This window comes from Hemibagrus wyckioides, linkage group LG04, assembly GCF_019097595.1.
Source record: "Hemibagrus wyckioides isolate EC202008001 linkage group LG04, SWU_Hwy_1.0, whole genome shotgun sequence".
NCBI classification, from domain to species: domain Eukaryota; kingdom Metazoa; phylum Chordata; class Actinopteri; order Siluriformes; family Bagridae; genus Hemibagrus; species Hemibagrus wyckioides.
Genome location: NC_080713.1, coordinates 14,807,288 through 14,827,775, shown reverse-complemented (window position 1 = coordinate 14,827,775; position 20,488 = coordinate 14,807,288). Strand labels below are relative to the sequence as shown.

General features: G+C 39.1%; 1 protein-coding gene across 3 annotated transcripts in view; it reads right to left on the bottom strand.

Annotated features, from left to right (window-relative positions):
- slco3a1a (solute carrier organic anion transporter family member 3A1a) overlaps window positions 1–11,927 on the bottom strand; it is a 60,197-nt gene extending 48,270 nt beyond the window's left edge. For 2 of the 3 annotated variants that reach the window (XM_058388599.1, XM_058388600.1), the window contains exon 1: window positions 11,374–11,927. In XM_058388599.1, coding sequence (XP_058244582.1) covers window positions 11,374–11,499 — 126 coding nt within the window. In that variant the 5' untranslated portion in view covers window positions 11,500–11,927. The remainder of the gene's footprint in view (window positions 1–11,373) is intronic. The other variant, XM_058388598.1, reaches the window with a different exon arrangement.
- Window positions 11,928–20,488: the final 8,561 nt, after the last annotated feature.

Genomic DNA, 20,488 nt, shown 5'->3' with positions numbered 1-20,488 from the left:
ATGCTAACTTAAAGAGATCCAATCCTGTGTCAGCTGTAGGTGTTAAAAAGCTCCATAGGAATAAAGCCCGCAAGGCTTCCTGTAGAAATGAGGACCAAGTTACTGGAGATAAAAAGGAAAGACCACCCCCTTGTAACCCTGATAACCTCCTGGTGTGTTATCTGTGTGGCAAGGAAGGACATATTTCCAGAAAATGCAAATTTTCTCTTAAGAAAGAAAAGAGAACAGGCCCAAAAATTGATCAGTTACAGGCCACTGTAAACAAATTGAGTGAGGAGCTCAAAAATCTGTGTAACTCTGCCTGCTATTTATCGCCAGCCACTCAGCAAATTTGGAATAGTCAGAAAAACAAGCTGCCTTTTGTTCAGGAAGTGTACAGAGTTACAAGCTCTGCCACAAAACTAAATACCAACAACTTGTTAAGAGATGGTCCCACAATGATCAATTAAAAACCATAAAAATCTGATGCCAATCATACAGGGCCATCTAAATAGTCAAATGTATATTGTAAATATTTGTAATGTTTTCTGTCTTGTGTGTAAAGTGGGGGGGGGCATAAATTCATTCTGCTTGCAAGTGTTTTTCAGATTACCTAACAAAACAGAAATAAAGATGTGGTGATGGACCAGGATGGCAGACCCTACCCCTGACCCATTGTGTGTGGTGATGAGACCCTATCCCAAAGTGCTAACCAATGACCTACAATGGATCCATGTTCCAGTCCTGGTGAATCTTATAGCATGGTTTCCAGACATGGATGAACAGTGCCACAGAGACAGTGTGACATGAATGTAAAGGACTTCTGGACAACACCATTCCTGATGTATCACAGTGCTGCTGCAACCTGCTCACCCACAGACCACCTAACAGAACATCTTCCAGTAAATCATCCCAAGGAAGCCTCTTTCGGTCAGAAATTATTGGAATTTGTGGGCAGTGTACTGGGAGTCACCAGGATGAGAACTGATTTAGATTAGTGCAAAACAACTCCACTAGAACAAATTCAAGCTTAAAGCCCTAATGCGGTAGCTGTTTTTTTTTACCAATAAAAGCATGATTGTTAATTATTACCTATTCAGGTATAATTAAGATGTAACTTAAAACTGCCATTTGTTTGAATGCCTCTGCTCCAAACCCAGGAAATATTTGTACATAGAAGCAAATTTTAAGAAGAAACATTGTGATAAGTTTGCCTAGTGGAATGGAGCCATAACCAGTGTGCATGAGGTGAAGTTTCGATGACTGGTAAGATTCTCTGAGGGCCGAAGGAGGACAACCCACTGCAGGGCTTCACCGCCACTGGGCACCTGCCCGAAATCGGAGATGTAATCTGTGTAAAGGAAGTGTTCTGATGCTTCAGGGCCAAAAGCATCAAAGGGGGGACTGTAAGAAACTACAGACTGCCTCAACCCAGATTCCACTCCACAGTACACATCTGAAAGAGCTCATTCCCAAAAAGGCTTACATATATAGAAACACGTTTAATTCAAAACAGTTTATCTATTTGGTATCTTTACATTGGCTTAAAGAGGCCTTACCAAACATTTAGAACACTTAATCCAATCAATTATTAGTCTGGGAGCGGCAGCAAGACATCAAGAACTGTCACTGAACAAAGGGGTATATGTGACCGTGATTACCATTTAGTATTGCCCAACCATTTGGGTGATAACACCTAGAACAATACCTAGCCAAGGTGTACGTGACCGCGATTACCATTTAAGGACATCCGGCTAGATGACAGTATCATCCAGCCATTTGGGGAATACTCATTTCTTACACTAATTTACATTTAAAGTGAAACTCATTTAAATTACAGACGGGAAACACTGTATAAAATGTTTGAGCAGGATTTGTCCTGCGTTCTTTTTGACTCAGATGAACCCAAAGTACTTTATGTATTTTGGCACAGCGACGCTGCAATAAACTTCTACATTAAGATCTTTGACGCCCTCATCGTTTTATTTTTCTTACAACATACATGTATGAATGTACAGTGCCTTGCAAAAGTATTCAACCCCCTTGGCATTTTTCATGTTTTGTTGCATCACAACCTGGAAATAAAATTTTTGCCCATTCCTCAAGGCAAAACTGCTCCAGCTCCTTCATGTTGGATGGTTTCTGCTTGTGAACAACAATCTTCAAGTCTGACCATAGATTCTCAATTGGATTGAGGTCTGGGCTTTGACTAGGCCATTCCAACACATTTAAATGTTTCCCCTTAAACCACTCGAGTGTTGCTTTAGCAGTGTGCTTCGGGTCATTGTCCTGCTGGAAGGTGAACCTCCGTCCCAGTCTCAAATCACAGGCAAACTGAAACAGGTTTTGCTCAAGAATATCCCTGTATTTAGCACCATCCATCTTTCCCTCGACTCGGATCAGTCCCTGCTGCTGAAAAACATCCCCACAGCATGATGCTGCCACCACCATGTTTCACTGTGGGGATGGTGTTCTTGGGGTGATGGGATGTGCTGGGTTGGCACCAGACATAGCGTTTTCCTTGGTGGTCAAAAAGTTCAATTTTATCTGACCAGAGCACCTTCCTCCACATGTCTTTTGGCAAACTCAAAATGTGCCTTCTTATTTTTAACACTAAGTAATGGCTTTTTTCCGGCCACTCTTCCATAAAGCCCAGCTCTATGGAGTTTACAGCTTATTGTGATCCCATGCACAGATACACCAGTCTCTGCTGTGGAACTCTGCAGCTCCTTCAGGGTTACCTTTGGTCTTTGATTAATGCCCTCCTTGCCCGGTCTGTGAGTTTTGGTGGGTGGCCCTCTCTTGGCAGGTTTGTTGTGGTACCATGTTCTTTCCATTTGAAGATGATGGATTTGATGGTGTTCCGGGGGATCATCAAACATTTGGATATTTTTTATAACCCAACCCTGACTTGTACTTCTCAACAACTTTGTCCCTGACTTGTTTGGAGAGCTCCTTGGCCTTCATGGTGTGATGCCTCTTGCTTAGTGGTGTTGCAGCCTCTGGGGCCTTTCAAAAAATGGTGTGTTTATACTGACAGATCATGTGACACTTAGATTGCACAAAGGTGGACTTCATTTCACTAATTATGTGACTTCTGAAGGTAATTGGTTGCACTAGAACTTTTGAGGGGCTTCATAGCGAAGGGGGTGAATACATATGCACATTGTATTTTAATTTTTAAAAATTCTTTTTTATATATATTTTTCTCATTTCACCAACTTAGACTATTTTGTGCAGATCCATCACAAAATTCAGATTAAAAAAACATTTAAATTACAGGCTATAATGTAACAAAAAAAAATGCCAAGAGGGTTGAATACTTTTGCAAGGCACTGTATGTATGTAGCAATGTATGTATTCCACCCAGGAGGAGATATACGTCCATGTCCAGCCCAAGGAACACACCAGACAGGTCAGGGATAAAGTTGTGGAGAGGTTTAAAGCAGAATTAGATTATAAAAAAAAAAATCCCAAGCTTCGAACATCTCACGGAGCACTGTTCAGTCAATCATATGAAAATGGAAAGAGTATGGCACTAGGCACAACTGCAAACCTAACAAGACATGGCTGTCCACCTAAACTGACAGGCCAGGCAAAGAGATCATTAATCAGAGAAGCAGACAAGAGGCCCATAGTAACTTGAGGGGCTGCAGAGATTCACAGCTCAGGTGGGACAATCTGTCCACAGGACAACTATTAGTCGTGCACCTGACAAATCTGGCCTTTATGGAAGCGTGGGAAGAAGAAAAAGTTGTTGAAAGAAAGCCATAAGAAGTCCCATTGCAGTTTGCGACAAGCCATGTGGGAGCCACAGCAAACATGTGGAAGAAGGTGCTCTGGTCAGATGAGTACAAAATGTAACTTTTTGGTCTAAATCCAAAACGCTATGTGTGACAGAAAACTAACACTGCACATCACCCTGAACACACCATCCCCACCGTGAAACATAGTCGGGGCAGCATCATGTTGTGGGTATGCTTTTCTTCAGCAGGGACAGGGAAGCTGTTTTTTTTTTTTTTTCATTTGTGTAAAAAAAAAAATATTAAAAAACATCATTTTCCATCCACTTCACAATTATGTGCCACTTTGTGCTGGTCTATCACATAAAATCCTAATAAAATACATCTATGTTTGTGATTGTAAAATGACAAAATGTGGAAAAGTTCAAGGGGTATGAATACTTTTGCAAGGCACTGTATGAAAATACTAAAAAAAACATAATGCACAATTACATAAGACCCAGCTTTATCCACAAGCTAGTTAATGTTAGCTCAACAGTTAACAACCTTTATTAACAGTAGAGCTGCAACAATTAATCGATAAAATCGATAATAATCGATAATGAAATTCGTTGTCAACAATTTCGGTTATCGATTAGTTGGGCTGTTTATATTACGGGGGAGCGTGACAGCTAGATAACACAGCCGCTTGCGAAATGGCGGAGAGTACAGATCAACTGGCAGCAGGAAAGTGTGCGTCCCACGTCATCCAAGGCATGGGAGCATTTTATATTAAACGCAACAAAGACTGTAACCTGCAAGTTATACAAAGCTGCGCTTGTGTGGCATGGAAGTATCACGGATGAAGGCGAAACAGCACGATAAGCAAAAACTGTATATCCTCATCTTGTGAAAATGGTATAGTTTAATTAAGTGCTTTTGTGTAAAATGTTTATTTGCTAACTTCGGGACATTCACACTAGATCTGTTCTGCCGCGACTCGCGAGCATCAGGTGGTTGCGCAATCACTTCGCTCGCAACATAGTAATGGCGCTACATAGAATAGCCCAAATTAAAACGGTGCAAAGTCAAACACTAAATCTAAAAGCGGCAAATAATAGCAGCAGTAAAATATTACATTTTAGTAACTGTTGTGGTTTTCAGTGAATGCTTATGCATTTGTGCACCAATGCATATATTTTCCTTTCTTTTTAATCAAGCCTGTTAGCTTGCTGCATATCTTCACAACTGAACAAAATGTCTGTGTATATTTTTTAACACAAATTGTCAAAACAATGTTGCATTATATTTTATATTGATTTTTTTAAGCATGGTTGTCAACTTGCCATCTGCAATTATCATTAAAACATTAAAAATATTGATTTACACAAATTGCTTCACCTTGCATACTAATGCCGTTTTTTTCCAGAAAAAAACAACTCAGCACAAGTGAATTTGTTCAAAGGAGAAATCCCCCATGCACTCCTCCACAAGCAGCCACTATAACTGATGCCATCCTGAGTATCTTGCTTACTGGCATGCGGCCAATGTCAGTGGTGGAAGATGAAGGATTCAAAAAAATGATTAGCATCCTCAACCCAAGATACATTCTTCCATCAAGGACCCACTTTACAAAATCAATGGAGAAGAAGTACCAGGAGGCATTTGAAAAAGTTATGTCTGCTATAAATACCACCAACAGCAGAATAGCTTTAACTGCTGACATATGGACAAGTCATGCCACCGAAGCATACCTTGGCATTACATGCCATTACATTGGGAATGGCTGGAAGATGAGTCTGTCTGCCTTACCACCATGCCAATCGAAGACAGACATCTCAACTAACATTGCAGAGTGGTTGGAAGAAGTAGCAATCAAATTTGAAATCCCTTTTGAAAAAATTACTGTCATAGTACATGGGTGGACCAGTATATGCTGCACTGGCCACAACTTGCAGTTGGTGATTAATGCTGCTTTAAAGAACACAGCAATTGAAAGAGCTGTTGGAGATTTCTTGTGGAGCGCTTCAAAATAAGTGAACAAGCCTGCAGTAAGCTCAAAGAAAAACAGAAACAAATGGGCACACCTGAGCACAAGCTTGTTCAGGAAGTAAGTACCAGATGGAACGGTACGTTCTATATGATTAACAGACTGATTGAGCAGAGGTAGCCTTTAACTGCTACTCTATCTGACCCATCCATCACTCACAGAAGCAAATGCTATCTTGATTTGAAACCAGACCAGTGAAGCCTGCTTGAAGAGCTTTCCGTTGCTCTTCAGCCTTTTGAATGTACAACTGTTTTTATGAGTGGGCAGGAATATGTAACAGTCTCCTCATTGTCTCCACTTCTGAAAGGGCTGTTGAAGTCCACTCAAGGTGCTGCCTTTGATTCAGCTCCAGTGAAGTCCTTCCAAGCCACAGCAACTGAGCAGCTTCAAAACAGATGGAAGCAACTCTTTGAACAGGTAGATAATCCTGTGATTCTCTCCTCTGCTCTGGACCCAAGGTTCAGAGACTGAAATTTCAGCTCCAGTGAAGTCCTTCCAAGCCACAGCAGTTGAGCAGTTTCAAAACAGATGGAAGCAACTCTTTGAACAGGTAGATAATCCTGTGATTCTCTCCTCTGCTCTGGACCCAAGGCTCAGAAGACTGAAATATGTCACCTGAGCAAACTATAACTGTGCAGACTAAAGCACTTGCAGCAAGAAGATGGAGATGCAAAGAAGGAGATGGAGCTGCAGCAGCAAACAACCACCTCAGCCATAAGAACAGAAGCTAAATCTTCAACATATTTGCTTGACTCACTCCTTGAGTCTGGAGGCAGCAGTGAGGAGAAAGCTGAGGAGGATCTCAAGACTCAAATAAGAAATGAAGTCCTGGCTTACTTTGTTGAGAGTCCCCTAGCCAAGGAAGAAAATCATTTGGATTGGTGGAGAGATAATAAAGATAAATACCCCACATTGGCCAAATCCTACTTGTGTATCCCAGGCACCTCAACACCATCTGAGTGTCTGTTCTCTGCTTCAGGTTACATAGCTTGCAAAAAAAGAGCCAGCCTCAACCCAAAGCATGTGGACATGCTGACATTTTTGCATTCCAATTCTAAATTTTGGAAAAGTGAATAAGAGACATGTTTGTATAAATAACTTTGAACATTGACAGTTTTCCTGTTCTTTTGCATTCTACCGCAGTATCAAACAGCAACATTTGTTGTTTGTTTATTATTTATAAGTTTGATATTTCAACTAATTCTGCTGCTTTATATCTTATTGCTGGCAGGTTTATGTTCTAATTTTATAATGTGAATTTTATATGAGTATAACTCGATGCTTGTTTTTGTTTATTTATATTTTGGATATTTAAAGACGTTTTACTGTTCAACTGGACAAACTTTTGTGTTTTATTTAAGGTTTAAAATGTCAAAATTAAAGATAGTTAAACTCAATATGTGTCTTTTGCATTTTTTAAAAGTACACTTTTACACACAAAAACCCTGATTTAGGTTTTTATATAGTTATAATAAGCAAAACATTTATTAAAAAAAAGTTTAGATTTTATCTGATTAATCAAAAAGATCGACTGATTAATCGATTATCAAAATAATTGTTAGTTGTAGCCCTAATAAATGGGTATCTAATGAGGTCAAGATAGATGGCTATCATTAACATTCAATCTAGATACAAATTATTTATGTAAAAATCTCACTCTGCATCACTTTAGAATCCCTTTCTCTCTTTCCTCTTATATCTAAATATCACACTCTTCTGTCCCACTGGCCAGCTCTGAAGACTTCTAAATAGAGCAGAGAATAATAATGTGTAAATTTTAGGGGGATTCTCCATGCATGGTACACTCTAATAATCAACATATTTATAATAACCAAGAAGTGCTGCATTAGATTGTGCATGAAGTAGGATGAATGTATCTCAGAAAACTCATGCCAAATGCAATGTGACACCTCTGACAATAAATCACTTTTACAGAGTAGTATCAGTTTTATGTTGCCTAAGAATTGAAAAAATCCTCATAAGAACTCATACAGTTGAGGCAAAACTCTATATACCTAGATTAAAAACAATCCAACTACACATTTAATGCAAGCACATTCCTGTGTTGCTATTCAAGGTATAAACATTATGTACATAAGAGGTCATTTTAAAATAATAAGCAAGAAACAGATTTGTATCAGATTTTATTTACTGTATCAGATTTTCAATGGGTCAAAACGTCACATACACACCCTGACAAGTCTTGTCGCCTATCCAAGTTGTAGGAACAACAAATAATAACTTGACTTCTAGTTGATCATTTGGATTCATAAGTGGCTTATATGAAAGGCAAAGGCCTCTAGATTACGCTTATTTTACCAAAATAAAATCTTATCATGCCGTGATTTTTAATTATTTAATTAGGACAGAAAGGTCAGACTTTGCTTAGACAAAAGTCTTGTCACTTAACAGAAATAATGTACAGTACAGAACATAAAGTCATGGTGCAGTGGAAAAAGAATTAATATTGTGTATGACACCCATGAGCTTGGAGGACTGCATCCATACATCTCCAGACTTTTGTCAGGGTGTGTACATTCTGTTAGTGTTTGGTGGCATTGCGTTATCAGCTTCACTTAAATTAAAAGCCTTGGGTAGTGCTCCAAAAGCTTCTTTTCCAGAATGTAAGAACTACTTATGTCCAGTGGAAGGTAATTCAGCTGAAATAACCACTTCATCCTTATCAAGGTCATAGCTGACCCAGAGCCTATCCCAGGAACACTGGACACACACCAAGAATACACCTTAAATCGGATGCTGTTTAGAATTTTACATTATCAAAACAGTTTTTAGTGTATGCAGTGTTTTCTAAATATAAATACCTTAAATTAAAGTTGGAAGAAACTTGACCCTAGATGCAATAACCCCAATGTAATAGCCTACAATCCTTTCTCCTCATCCTAATGAAGCAGTCAATACCACCTTGGAGGAATCACTTGTCATGTTCATGTCAGACAGCCACTGTTACTGGTGACTAGTCTCAAGTGGATGCAAACTGAGCAAGTGCAAATAAAAATAGCAGCGAGGAGTGTCAGTGACACAATGGTTGAAGGTTGTTGTACATCATGTATACATCATTTTTTGCAAAAGAACAATGGCAAATACTGGCCATGCCACATTTAATTTTAATTGTGCTTGTAGTACCAATCAAATATTAAGAGGGAAGAGAGCTGGCCAATTATAAAGAGTTTCCTCATGTATTTGTCTCATTTGTTCTGTCATTGTGTTTGGAACAATGGAACTCCAGCTAGACATTTGTGGAAACCATAAAGTATGTTTATTATGAAAGAACAGCTATATTTTACTAGAACACTAAGAGAATGGGCAAATGTGGTTTAAGAAAAAACAAACAAACACATAATTATTTAAATTTCTCACTTAAAGAATTTAAAGATACTTCTCTTTTTTGACAAGATTTATATAAACAAATGATTATCCTTGAATAAGAAATGTGCTTTCATCACAAAATAGATGTAGGGTTGTTGACCTGCGCAATACAGACAATGAATGTACATCAATCAGCCATAACAATATAACCACTGGCAGGTGAAGTGAACAACATTAATTATCTTGTTACAACAACACTTGTCAAGGAGTGGGATATATTAGGCAATAAGTGAAGTATCCATTCTTGAAGTTAATGTGTTGGAAGCAGGACAAATGGGCAAGTAAAATGATCTGAACAACACTGACATGGATTTGACTAGATGACTCAGAGCATCCCCAAAACATCAGGATAAATTGGTGAGTTCCTACCAAAAGATGTCCAAGTTAGGACAACCAGTGTACTGGAGACTGGGTTATGGGCACCCATTTATTTATGTGCATGGGGTGCAAAGGCTAGTCTGTCTGATCAGATCCCACAGAAGAGCTTCTGTAGCACAAACTGCTGAAAAAGTTAATGCTGGCTTTGATACAAAGGTGTCAAAATGCACATTGCATCACAGCTTGCTGTGCACTGGGCTACAAATCAGCAGTCACCACCAAAAGGGCCTACAATGAGCAGTGTGATGCTCTGGGCAATATTCTGCTGGGAAACCTTGGGTTCTGGCATGCATGTGGCTGTTTCTTTGACACTTACAACCTGCCTAAACATTGCTGCAAATGAAGTACACTTCTTATGGCAACAGTATTCCTTGAAGGCAGTTGTAACTTTCAGCAGGATAATAAACCCTACCACACAGCAAAAACTGCATCTGTGCTTGACAAACAAATCCGGAAGAAATTGGTCCAGAGGGCCGACTTTGCAGCTTACATGACTTAAGAAAAGATTTGGTTTTAACTTGTTGATGCCAGACACCACAGAGCACTTTCAGAGATCTTGTGACCTCCATGCTCCAAACTGTAAGTGCTGCATTAATAACAACACTGTAAAAAACTGGCTTTCCCAGATAGATGCCTCTACATAGATAACTTGCAGTACAGTAAATCTTGGAATTGAGGGAAAGGCCTGTTTTTATGCTGTTCCTAATTCTCAGCAAATCAGAAAAAAGTGGCTTTTTTAAATAGTTATTTGTAATATCTTGTAGTTTAGTGGCACCAAATTGATAAGCTAACAAAATAAAGCCTGGACAGATGACAGTGTCTATTCAATAAGCTTACCTACAGAACTTCATGCATTTGACAATAAACCCTAAGTAAAAAGATATTTTAAAATATTTTGCAGAGTTAGTTTAGTCTAACTTGGCAGTGTGGCAATTGTAAGCACAGTCTTAAAAACACTGGCTCTAACATACCGTCCCCTCCAAAAGTATTGAAATGACAACGCAAATTCTTTTGTTTGCTATACACTGAAGACATGGCCCAAGCCATGACACATCCACTGTGCTTAAACTGAGTTTGTATGTTTAGGCCTTTTGATTACTTAGAAGAAGAAACAGACTTTATTATCGCCACACATACATTACAGCACAGTGGAATTATTTTCTTCACATATCCCAGCTGAGGAAGTTGGGGTCAGAGCGCAATGCATCTTTGATGCAATGCCCCTGGATTTAAGGGCCTTGCTCAATTGCCCAACAGTGGCAGCTGAGTAGATGCTAATCTTGATTCCAAAACTTTTGAAGCTCATGTCTATATTTATTTGTAAACCCCAATCTGGCCTTCCAAATCTTACTGGTGATGAGTGGTTCATATCCTGTGATTTGGCCTCTATATTTCTGCTCTGTGTATTGTGATACCTTCACCCCTGTCCTTTGGAGGTTGTTCATGACATCTCAAAACAAGCTGAAGGACAAGCGAAAGTTCAAAGCTTAATAATGATCAGCTTTGTATCAGCTTTATATGATCAGCTTTATATTTCTGATGTATTTGCTGTGTTTATTAGAAACATGTAGCCTACATTATTTGCAGTGCAGTAAGTATGCATTCCGACCCATATTTATTTTGTGATGTCACGGTAAGAGCCTGTACATTTTTATGCAAACTGTACCTTTCCCATACAAACACTTGTATTCTCTCTCTCTCTCTCTCTCTCTCTCTCTCTCTCTCTCACACACACACACACACACCACGGCCTTCCAGACCTAATTACAAATTAAGTTCCTCCAGTAACACATTTACTCATGTACGTAAGTTTCCGGGCCTACAACCGGAAACATAAGTAAAGGCAAAATGGCTTACCAAGTACGCGCCGACTGTCCCCTGTGCTAGCATCAGTGCGCATTCCGACACTAGGAATATTTTGATGTTAGAAAAACATGACGTTTTTCTATTCATTTTCTCTTGCTGTATCGGAGAGGAGCTCATTTCTCAGCTCCTCTGGTTTTTTTTTTTTTTACCTGCCTTGCAAATCGCTGAGCTTAGACGCCTGTCTTAGAAACCAGACGGATCAACATAAGACACTGTTTCCACAGTCTCTCTTTAAGCCACCTTTTCCGTAGTTTCTCGGATTAAATGGACGAGTGAGAGCCCAGCGGTGTGACAGTCTACGCTTATTGAACTTCCAAGAACGATGAATAAGGAGGCAAAACAGGCAAGTGGGAGTATTTCATGAATCTAAAGATCCAACGCCGGTTTTCTTTAGCTTCATTTTTGTTTGTGCCATGTAGCAACTTTGATTCTTCTAAAATGACCAGGGCTTCCAACTGCAACACGATATTTGTGTTTAGATCCAGTGCAACTGCTGCTTACTGGCTTCCTGTCATGCATAGTGCGCCACTAGAGGTTCTATCGCCCCTCCCCTTCCTCCCCCTCCTCCCCCTCCCCTCCCCTCCCCTCCCCTTCCTCCCCCCCCCCTCCCCTCCCCTCCCTCCCCTCCCTCCCCTCCCCTCCCCTCCCCTTGACATCTGAATAATTAATTTCAGTGTCTCTTTTGGCAACTTTCACTGAATCCAGAATGGGAGCATGCAGCAGGGTTTTCTATAGAAAGAAAATAAAAAAAATAGCATTTGTTTTTACATATGTATATGCTCTTACTCAAGGTGTAGAGAGGATGCTGTTTGAACACCTTATATAACATCACACTGATTCCAAATTGTGCTTACGTGAAATAAGAGACACGAGACCTAGTATTTCTGGAGAACCTTCCACAAAAACAGAGACCATACACATGGACTCAGCAGTGTGGCTTGGTTGCTTTTATGGTTTTAAACATCAGCTGAATGTTTTTAGGTCCTAGTCTATCCATTCTGTGGGGGTTTCGGAGAAGACCATGTTCTTCGCAGAACTGGAAGAAAATACATGCTGTGTGAACAGAATTAGGGGACAGCTGTGCAAGAGGTAGAGGAAAGCTTGCCAAACTGAAAAAGTAGATAAGCTTAAGTAGCTGAACCTCAGTAAGCTAGGGTCTGCAGTGGCACTAATGGGATCTCAGTTATGCAAAGCTTTCTGGTTGTTGTTAGGGCAGGGCTTGCTAGATGTACTACAGGACAGTCTGATAAAAAGATCCAGCTATACACCCTAGTTATAGGACTTTTACTCTGCAAATTAATAAGCAAATTCATTGACCTATAAATGCTAAATTGCACCTTTCAATACACTTTTCTGTATGCCATCATATGCAGATGATGTGATCTTGGTGAATGGACAGAGAGATATTTCTATTTGATATTATTAATGATGATAACATTTTTACCATCTGTTTGTTTGTGCTTGGCTGGATGTGATCAATAAAATAACCCCAAGCATTGACAAGAACACTTTCTTAAGGATTATGAAACTGTGGAAGTTGGTGGAGCTGACAGGACTAAACAATATTGATAAGGGTGAGATCTGATTTTGTTGCTATGCAGCTTGTACAGCACTTGAGATGTGCACTTGCTTCAGAGGAGCACATATAGCTCAGAAATATACTGCACTGTAACAGTTATACCTCAGGAAGGGAAACACAATTATCACTTTACACTTTACAAGACTTTACTTTTGTCTTAGGTCGTCTTCTAGAGGACAAGAAAAAACGGCAATACACCTCAACAGCCTCTGGTAAGCCCCCTTTATAAATCATGTGTAAATGTACTTAACAAGAAAAGACTAAGTATGCGTGTCTACACACGAACACCATGGAGCAGTGTCCTTTTTCTTAATAACAATTGGTAAGCACTGTACAAACCACCATTGACCAAAAAAGCAGATCTTAAGTGGAGAATATTGCATGACACTGTCTCTATAATGTCCTAACTATATGTCTCATTTAAAAACTAGACCTGCCTGTCACAAGATAAGTTTAAATGTTCCTTTTGCTAATTTAATCTGTAGAATTTATCATGGAATTGATATGTTTAAGTGAAGCATACAGAGTTGAATGATGACCATATTTATTATGCTGACCGTAATGAGTGTTAGCTATTTTTAATTGTGTGTTAAGATTCTGTATTTTTAAGGCATTGGAGTGTCATTACAAAACCTGCTGTCATTATCCCCATGCCCTGAAGGTACTCAAAAGGTTTGGGGCAGCACCACCTTGTGGTCAAAATAAAAAATCCACCTTTGTGAATTTTTATGAAAAATACACTTTTGTGAAATTCTCTTAGGGTGTCCTTCAGGACTTTACCAGATTATTTCCAATGACAAATAAAATTTTTAAAAATATTTTTGATAGACCAAACTGTTTTCAAATAATGCATCAACAAATATGACTTTGAGCATACCAAAATGAACGTTTTTCTGAGGGTTCATGAGCAGTTTGGGAACAGTGCAACCTGACTGGTAACATACCATGAAAATTTGATCTTTTTGCTTATAACATCTGTATTCACTATCCTGAAATCATAGAACTGGTATCTGAGGCATACTGAGTCAAATTATACCCAAATTAACTATTGGCCGTTTTGAATTGTGTGTTAAGATATTGTATTTCACAAATTGGAGTACATTGGAGTACTGTTATGAAACTCATTAAACGTCATTGTCTTGTTCCATCTCCAATTTAAGTGATTACACACTTGTAATACATATCTTTTTATTTTTAATTTTTTTATAATTTCAAAATGAGATTACAACAAATGATCTTGTTTTTTTGCAGATAACTTTTCTTAATACAAAAATGTAATCTCTGTGACTTTATAATATATAAATATATGACTTTATATGTGACATACTAATCATAGTATGGTTAAATTAGACAATTATATTAAATTTTATATATATATAAATCATATATATTTTATATATATGTGTATATATATATATATATATATATATATATATATAAATCATATATATTTTATATATATGTGTATATATATATATATATATATATATTACACACTGATCAGCCATAACATTATGAGCACTGACAGGTGAAGTAAATAACACTGATTATTTCCTCATCATGGCATCTGTTAGTGGGTGGGATATATTAGGCAGCTTTTTGTTCTCAAAGTTGATGTGGACGTAGACGATGTAGACGACTGGATCATCTCCAAAACTGCAGTTCTTGTAGGGTGTTTCCAGTCTGCAGTGGTCAGGATCTAGCAAAAGTGGTCCAACGAAGGATCGCTGATGCATGTGGGGAGTGAAGACTGGTGAAGAAGAAGGTGGTCTGCTCAAATGAATCATGTTTTCTTTTAAATCACCTGGATGGCTGGGTGTGTGTGGGTTGCCTACCGGGGGAACACATGGCACCAGGATGCACTATGGGAAGAAGGCAAGCCGACAGAGGCAAGGTTATGCTTTGGGCAATGTTCTGCTGGGAAACCTTGGGTCCTGCCATCCATGTAAATGTTACTTTGACATGTACCACCTATCTAAGCATTGTTGCAGGCCATGTACACCCTTTCATGGAAACAGTATTCCCTGATGGCTGTGGCCTCTTTCAGCAGGCTAATGTGCCGTGAAACAAAGCAAAAGTGGTTCAGGAATGGTTTGATGAGCACAAGAAGTTTGAGGTGTTGACTTGGCCTCCAAATTCTCAGATCTCAATCCAATCGAGCATCTGTGGAATGTGCTGGACAAACAATTTCAATCCATGGAGGCCCCACCTTGCAACTTAAAGGACTTAAAGGATCTGCTGCTAACATGCATGCATACATACATACATACACACATATATACACACACACACACACACACACACGTGTGTGTGTGTATATATATATATATATATATATAAAGACCCTCACCAGCATAAAAAAAACAGGCATTTTTCAAGATGAAGTGTTGGTATTATTACCCACATCAAGCTCCAAATTACTTGCCAAGGTCCCTTCAAGGTCACATTGCCAGGAGGTTGGCTAAGAGGTAAGGCAAACACATATGGGTGGGGCATGGCAGGTTTACCACCTTAATTTCCTTAAACCATGGAGACAGGTGTTCCCTGTGGCTTTGCTGACACTTGTTCTGGAGGGGAAGAAGCTGGGGTTTGTGAGCATCCAGGTGAACCTTGAAAGGCATATTTCATATGCCAATTAAGTGGGATGGAGCTGGTTTACTCAGTACTTTACACTGTACTTAATGATTGTCTGCACAGAATTACATAATAATAATAATAATAATAATAATAATAATAATAATAATAATAATAATAATAATAATAAAAATTATTATCATTATTATTATTATTATTGCCTATAATTTATGGGTGCCTTTCACAGCACTCAAGAACACCTTCCAAAGTAATTAAAAAGAGCAAAGCATCAAAGTACTATAAAATCAAGTAAACAATTAAATGCATAAATTGAATAAGAAAATACATTTAGTATAATGAATTAGATCACCATTACAGTGAATATGCAAGTGCAAAAATATGCAAAAAGTGTGTTTTGAGGTGGGATTCGAAGATGAGAGAAAGTCAATAATTCGAATGTTGTGAGGGAGAAAGTTCCAGAGGCAGGGAGAAGAGTGGCTGAAGACTCTGGACCCCATGGTAGTTAGATGGGCAGTGGGTGTGATGAATTGTTTAGCAGAAGAGTAACAAAGAGTATCAGAGGGTGTGTAAACATGGATGAGGTCTGAAAGATACGATGGTGCTAGGTTATGAAGCGCCTTGAAGGTGAAGAGAAGAATCTTATAACCTATTAGACATTTAACAGAGAGCCAGTGGAGCTGCTGCAGGACAGGATTGATTGTGTATTGTGTACTTTCAAATATTGCTCTGTTGCAAATAACAGTTGATTGTACTTTTTGTACATCATCAATGCCATACCACACTTGTGCAAAAAAATCCTCATATGATTCAAACTGCATGGCTGCCTTTATAATATGGCAGGAAAAGTCGAAGTAATGAGTGATGGTACTTCTCTGGGTCTTTTGTGGGTGAAAATCTCACAACAGCAGGTTATGTTAGTGTCCTTTGTTTTACAAAGCCACAGTTTTTCAGTTAATTTATTCCATTTTTGAAGAGATATGTCTTTTTTGGGATATGTCTGAACTTGACAGCACTTTGTAGAACAAAAGTTTGCAAGACATAGATTTTGAAATTCCTTTGTTTTTGGTAGACTCTTGTATCTGTCTACTATACTATACTATACTATACTATAGTCATTCAAAAATTTGCTTCATCTGCAATTTCATTATACTGGGAATTTATTTTGTAGCATATTCACAGGCTGAATGGAGATAAACTAGACTTTTTATGAGAACATTGTTTCAATTGCATTGTTAGCTTTGCCTATTGAGCTAAGACTTGTCTATTGTGTAGATACTTCCAAGCTGTTTAAATGCTTCTTCTGCCTCTAGATTTCTTCTGATGCATTCCTAAAGTGCACATTCAAGCAACAATCCCATTTCTTGCTTTGGTTTTGTGATAAAAGTAAGAATGTACACTACTAGAGAAAATGGGTCAGTAATGTATTGAATGTCTGTATTGGCCTGCCAAGCACAAAGTAAATATATTTATTGTATTGGATGATCCAAATGTCATTTGGATTTCTCTTTAAAACAATTTTTTTTTCTTAGAACTTCTTTTTCAAAAAGACCCCAATAGAGGCAAAAAAAATGCATCAGCTTAATTTGATAACGTCACCATCTTTGCCACTTTTAATCCCTTTGCTTATCAATCTGTGTGGCATGCTAAATCCAGAAAAGACAGTAAACGTGGAGAACCACATTGTTGAAACTCAGCATGCTAAAAGTAATCTTTTACAGGACATGATAACCTTTTTCAAAAAACAATGTCATCTATGATCAAACATTCATACAGGATTTTGTTTCAGAAGGCACACTTTACACATTTTTGTGAGGATTGCCAACATTGTAGTGATCCATAAATAGGTTTTGTAAGCTGCATTATAATTTAGTAGCTTCTGCAAAGACACATTTATGCACATCGGCATTATTTATAGGTGCGGCTGACACTCGCTCTCCGCCAGATGGTCTCTCCGGTTAGCCTTGTGCTTTGAGTCATCCTGCCTTTTCCAGTTGTGTGCTCTCCCGATTTTGACCCTGTTTGTTCCTGTTCTCTGTGCCTGCTTTGTCCCAACCTACATAAGAAAGTTTCTGGTTTGCCTCTGCCTGCCCCTTGTCACTTCTGTTTGCTGGTGTTGTGGATATTAGAACTGTGCTTTGTTCCTAGTGGAGTTATCTTGTGGCATAGTGGATTATTTTTCTCTACACCACTAGTCCAGCAGATTATCACCACATTGAACTCTGTTATTTGGAACACTTCACTAACTGTGATATTTTGCCATCTTATTTCATTTCACTATGTACTGCGTCAGCTATATGTGGTTGAAATGACAATAAAGTTTCTTGAATCTTGAACCCAGTTTTTGAATTAAATCCCTGCCCATCAAATTAACAGGACAGTATTCAGACAGCAAAAAAGAAAATTTGAATGATCTCTGATCATCTCACGCACACCTTAAGGGTGCTGTGATTTTTTTCTCTTCTGATAACCCCAGATGCTCCTACGGAATTCAGAAACCTACCACTCATTTTTGGCATCTGTTAAAATTTATCCATTTTTATCCCTGTTCCCTGCACCTGAATTTACTAAAACATAATGTGTTTTTCTTCTACATTTAATGTGCTTAAAGGCATCTAAATTTGGCCAATTTTTCTTTTCTAAAAGTCAGTAGCATTCAGGATTTTAGCATTTAAGTCAGAATCAGGTGTTCTGGGGCTCATGGTTAACTCCTGAGTCTATGCTCAAAGCCAATCATGTGGTCAAGTTAACAGCCTTCAAGATGTCAGTGCACTTATACCTCCCCTTTGGAATCCCCAAAGTCGACAGTCAAACACACAATCCTGCTGAGTACACCAGCTTGCTGTGGAAGTTAAATAGATACAGGCCAGCATGGGACCCAACTCTCTCCATGAAGCATGAAAGAGGAAGGGCCTCATGAAAGACTCAGGGAATCATTTATTACACTGAGTCTTTATAATCATGATTCAAACACAGAACAAAACAAGAAAAACACTTAATCATTGGCTACATTACAACGCTTGATCAAGAGTCTGACAACCTTAGGTCTGCCTAAACTGATTCTTAGCCATTCCATCTCCAGTGCATTCGACACTAACAGTTCACACAAAAAATCTCAAATCACAACAATTTTTAGTCACAAACAATTTCTATTCACATACACAGAAGGTTAGAACTTCTCCTTGTAAAATTTTCCATCACACCCACTTTTGGTTATAAAAAAATCCCTCAGGGCTCAGCATTCTCTATCCATACAGGCTGAGCAGACATTCTCTGGGTAATCTCCCTTTTTTCACCTTTTTAATCTTTCTATCCTCCAGGTACTCTTCATAACAAACATATAAGATAATCTTAACACAGAACTCAGAGGACCCTCAACAGTTTGAGCTAGGCAGACATACCATTACGTTGCCATATTGCATATTAGTGCTTTTCATGTTCGTTTTTTCTCGTTAATATGAGTCTATACTTAATAATCCTAATCTGTACTACATTGTCTCTCTTATAACTATTTTCTCAGATAGGTCTTTTACAACTACTTACTTGTATTTTCAGGATTTGATTGTATTAAAATCTCTCAAGCCATCAGGCTCCTCAACATCCAGAACTGAACTGTACCAAACTCTCTCTCTCTCTCTCTCTCTCTCTCTCTCTCTCTCTCTCACTCACTCACTCACACACACACACACACACACACACACACACCTGTGTGAACAGATTCACAATATAATGTTCACTACTTTTTTGCAGTACTTGAACCACTGGTACTGCATTTTTGCCCAATCCACATTGTCATGCTGCTCTATATACACTATATTGCCAAAAGTATTCGCTCACCCATCCAAATAATCAGAATCAGGTGTTCCAATCACTTCCATGGCCACAGGTGTATAAAATCAAGCACCTAGGCATGCAGACTGTTTTTACAAACATTTGTGAAAGAATGGGTTGCTCTCAGGAGCTCAGTGAATTCCAGCGTGGAACTGTGATAGGATGCCACCTGTGCAACAAATCCAGTTGTGAAATTTCCTCGCTCCTAAATATTCCACAGTCAACTGTCAGCTGTATTATAAGAATGTGGAAGTGTTTGGGAACGACAGCAACTCAGCCACGAAGTGGTAGGCCACGTAAACTGACGGAGCGGGGTCAGCGGATGCTGAGGCGCATAGTGCGAAGAGGTCGCCAACTTTCTGCAGAGTCAATCGCTACAGACCTCCAAACTTCATGTGGCCTTCAGATTAGCTCAAGAACAGTACGCAGAGAGCTTCATGGAATGGGTTTCCATGGCCGAGCAGCTGCATCCAAGCCATACATCACCAAGTGCAATGCAAAGCGTCGGATGCAGTGGTGTAAAGCACGCCGCCACTGGACTCTAGAGCAGTGGAGACGCGTTCTCTGGAGTGACGAATCGTGCTTCTCCATCTGGCAATCTGATGAACGAGTCTGGGTTTGGCGGTTGCCAGGAGAACGGTACTTGTCTGACTGCATTGTGCCAAGTGTAAAGTTTGGTGGAGGGGGGATTATGGTGTGGGGTTGTTTTTCAGGAGCTGGGCTTGGCCCCTTAGTTCCAGTGAAAGGAACTCTGAATGCTTCAGCATACCAAGACATTTTGGACAATTCCATGCTCCCAACTTTGTGGGAACAGTTTGGAGTGGGCCCCTTCCTCTTCCAACATGACTGTGCACCAGTGCACAAAGCAAGGTCCATAAAGACATGGATGACAGAGTCTGGTGTGGATGAACTTGACTGGCCTGCACAGAGTCCTGACCTCAACCCGATAGAACACCTTTGGGATGAATTAGAGCGGAGACTGAGAGCCAGGCCTTCTCGTCCAACATCAGTGTGTGACCTCACAAATGCGCTTCTGGAAGAATGGTCAAAAATTCCCATGAACACACTCCTAAACCTTGTGGACAGCCTTCCCAGAAGAGTTGA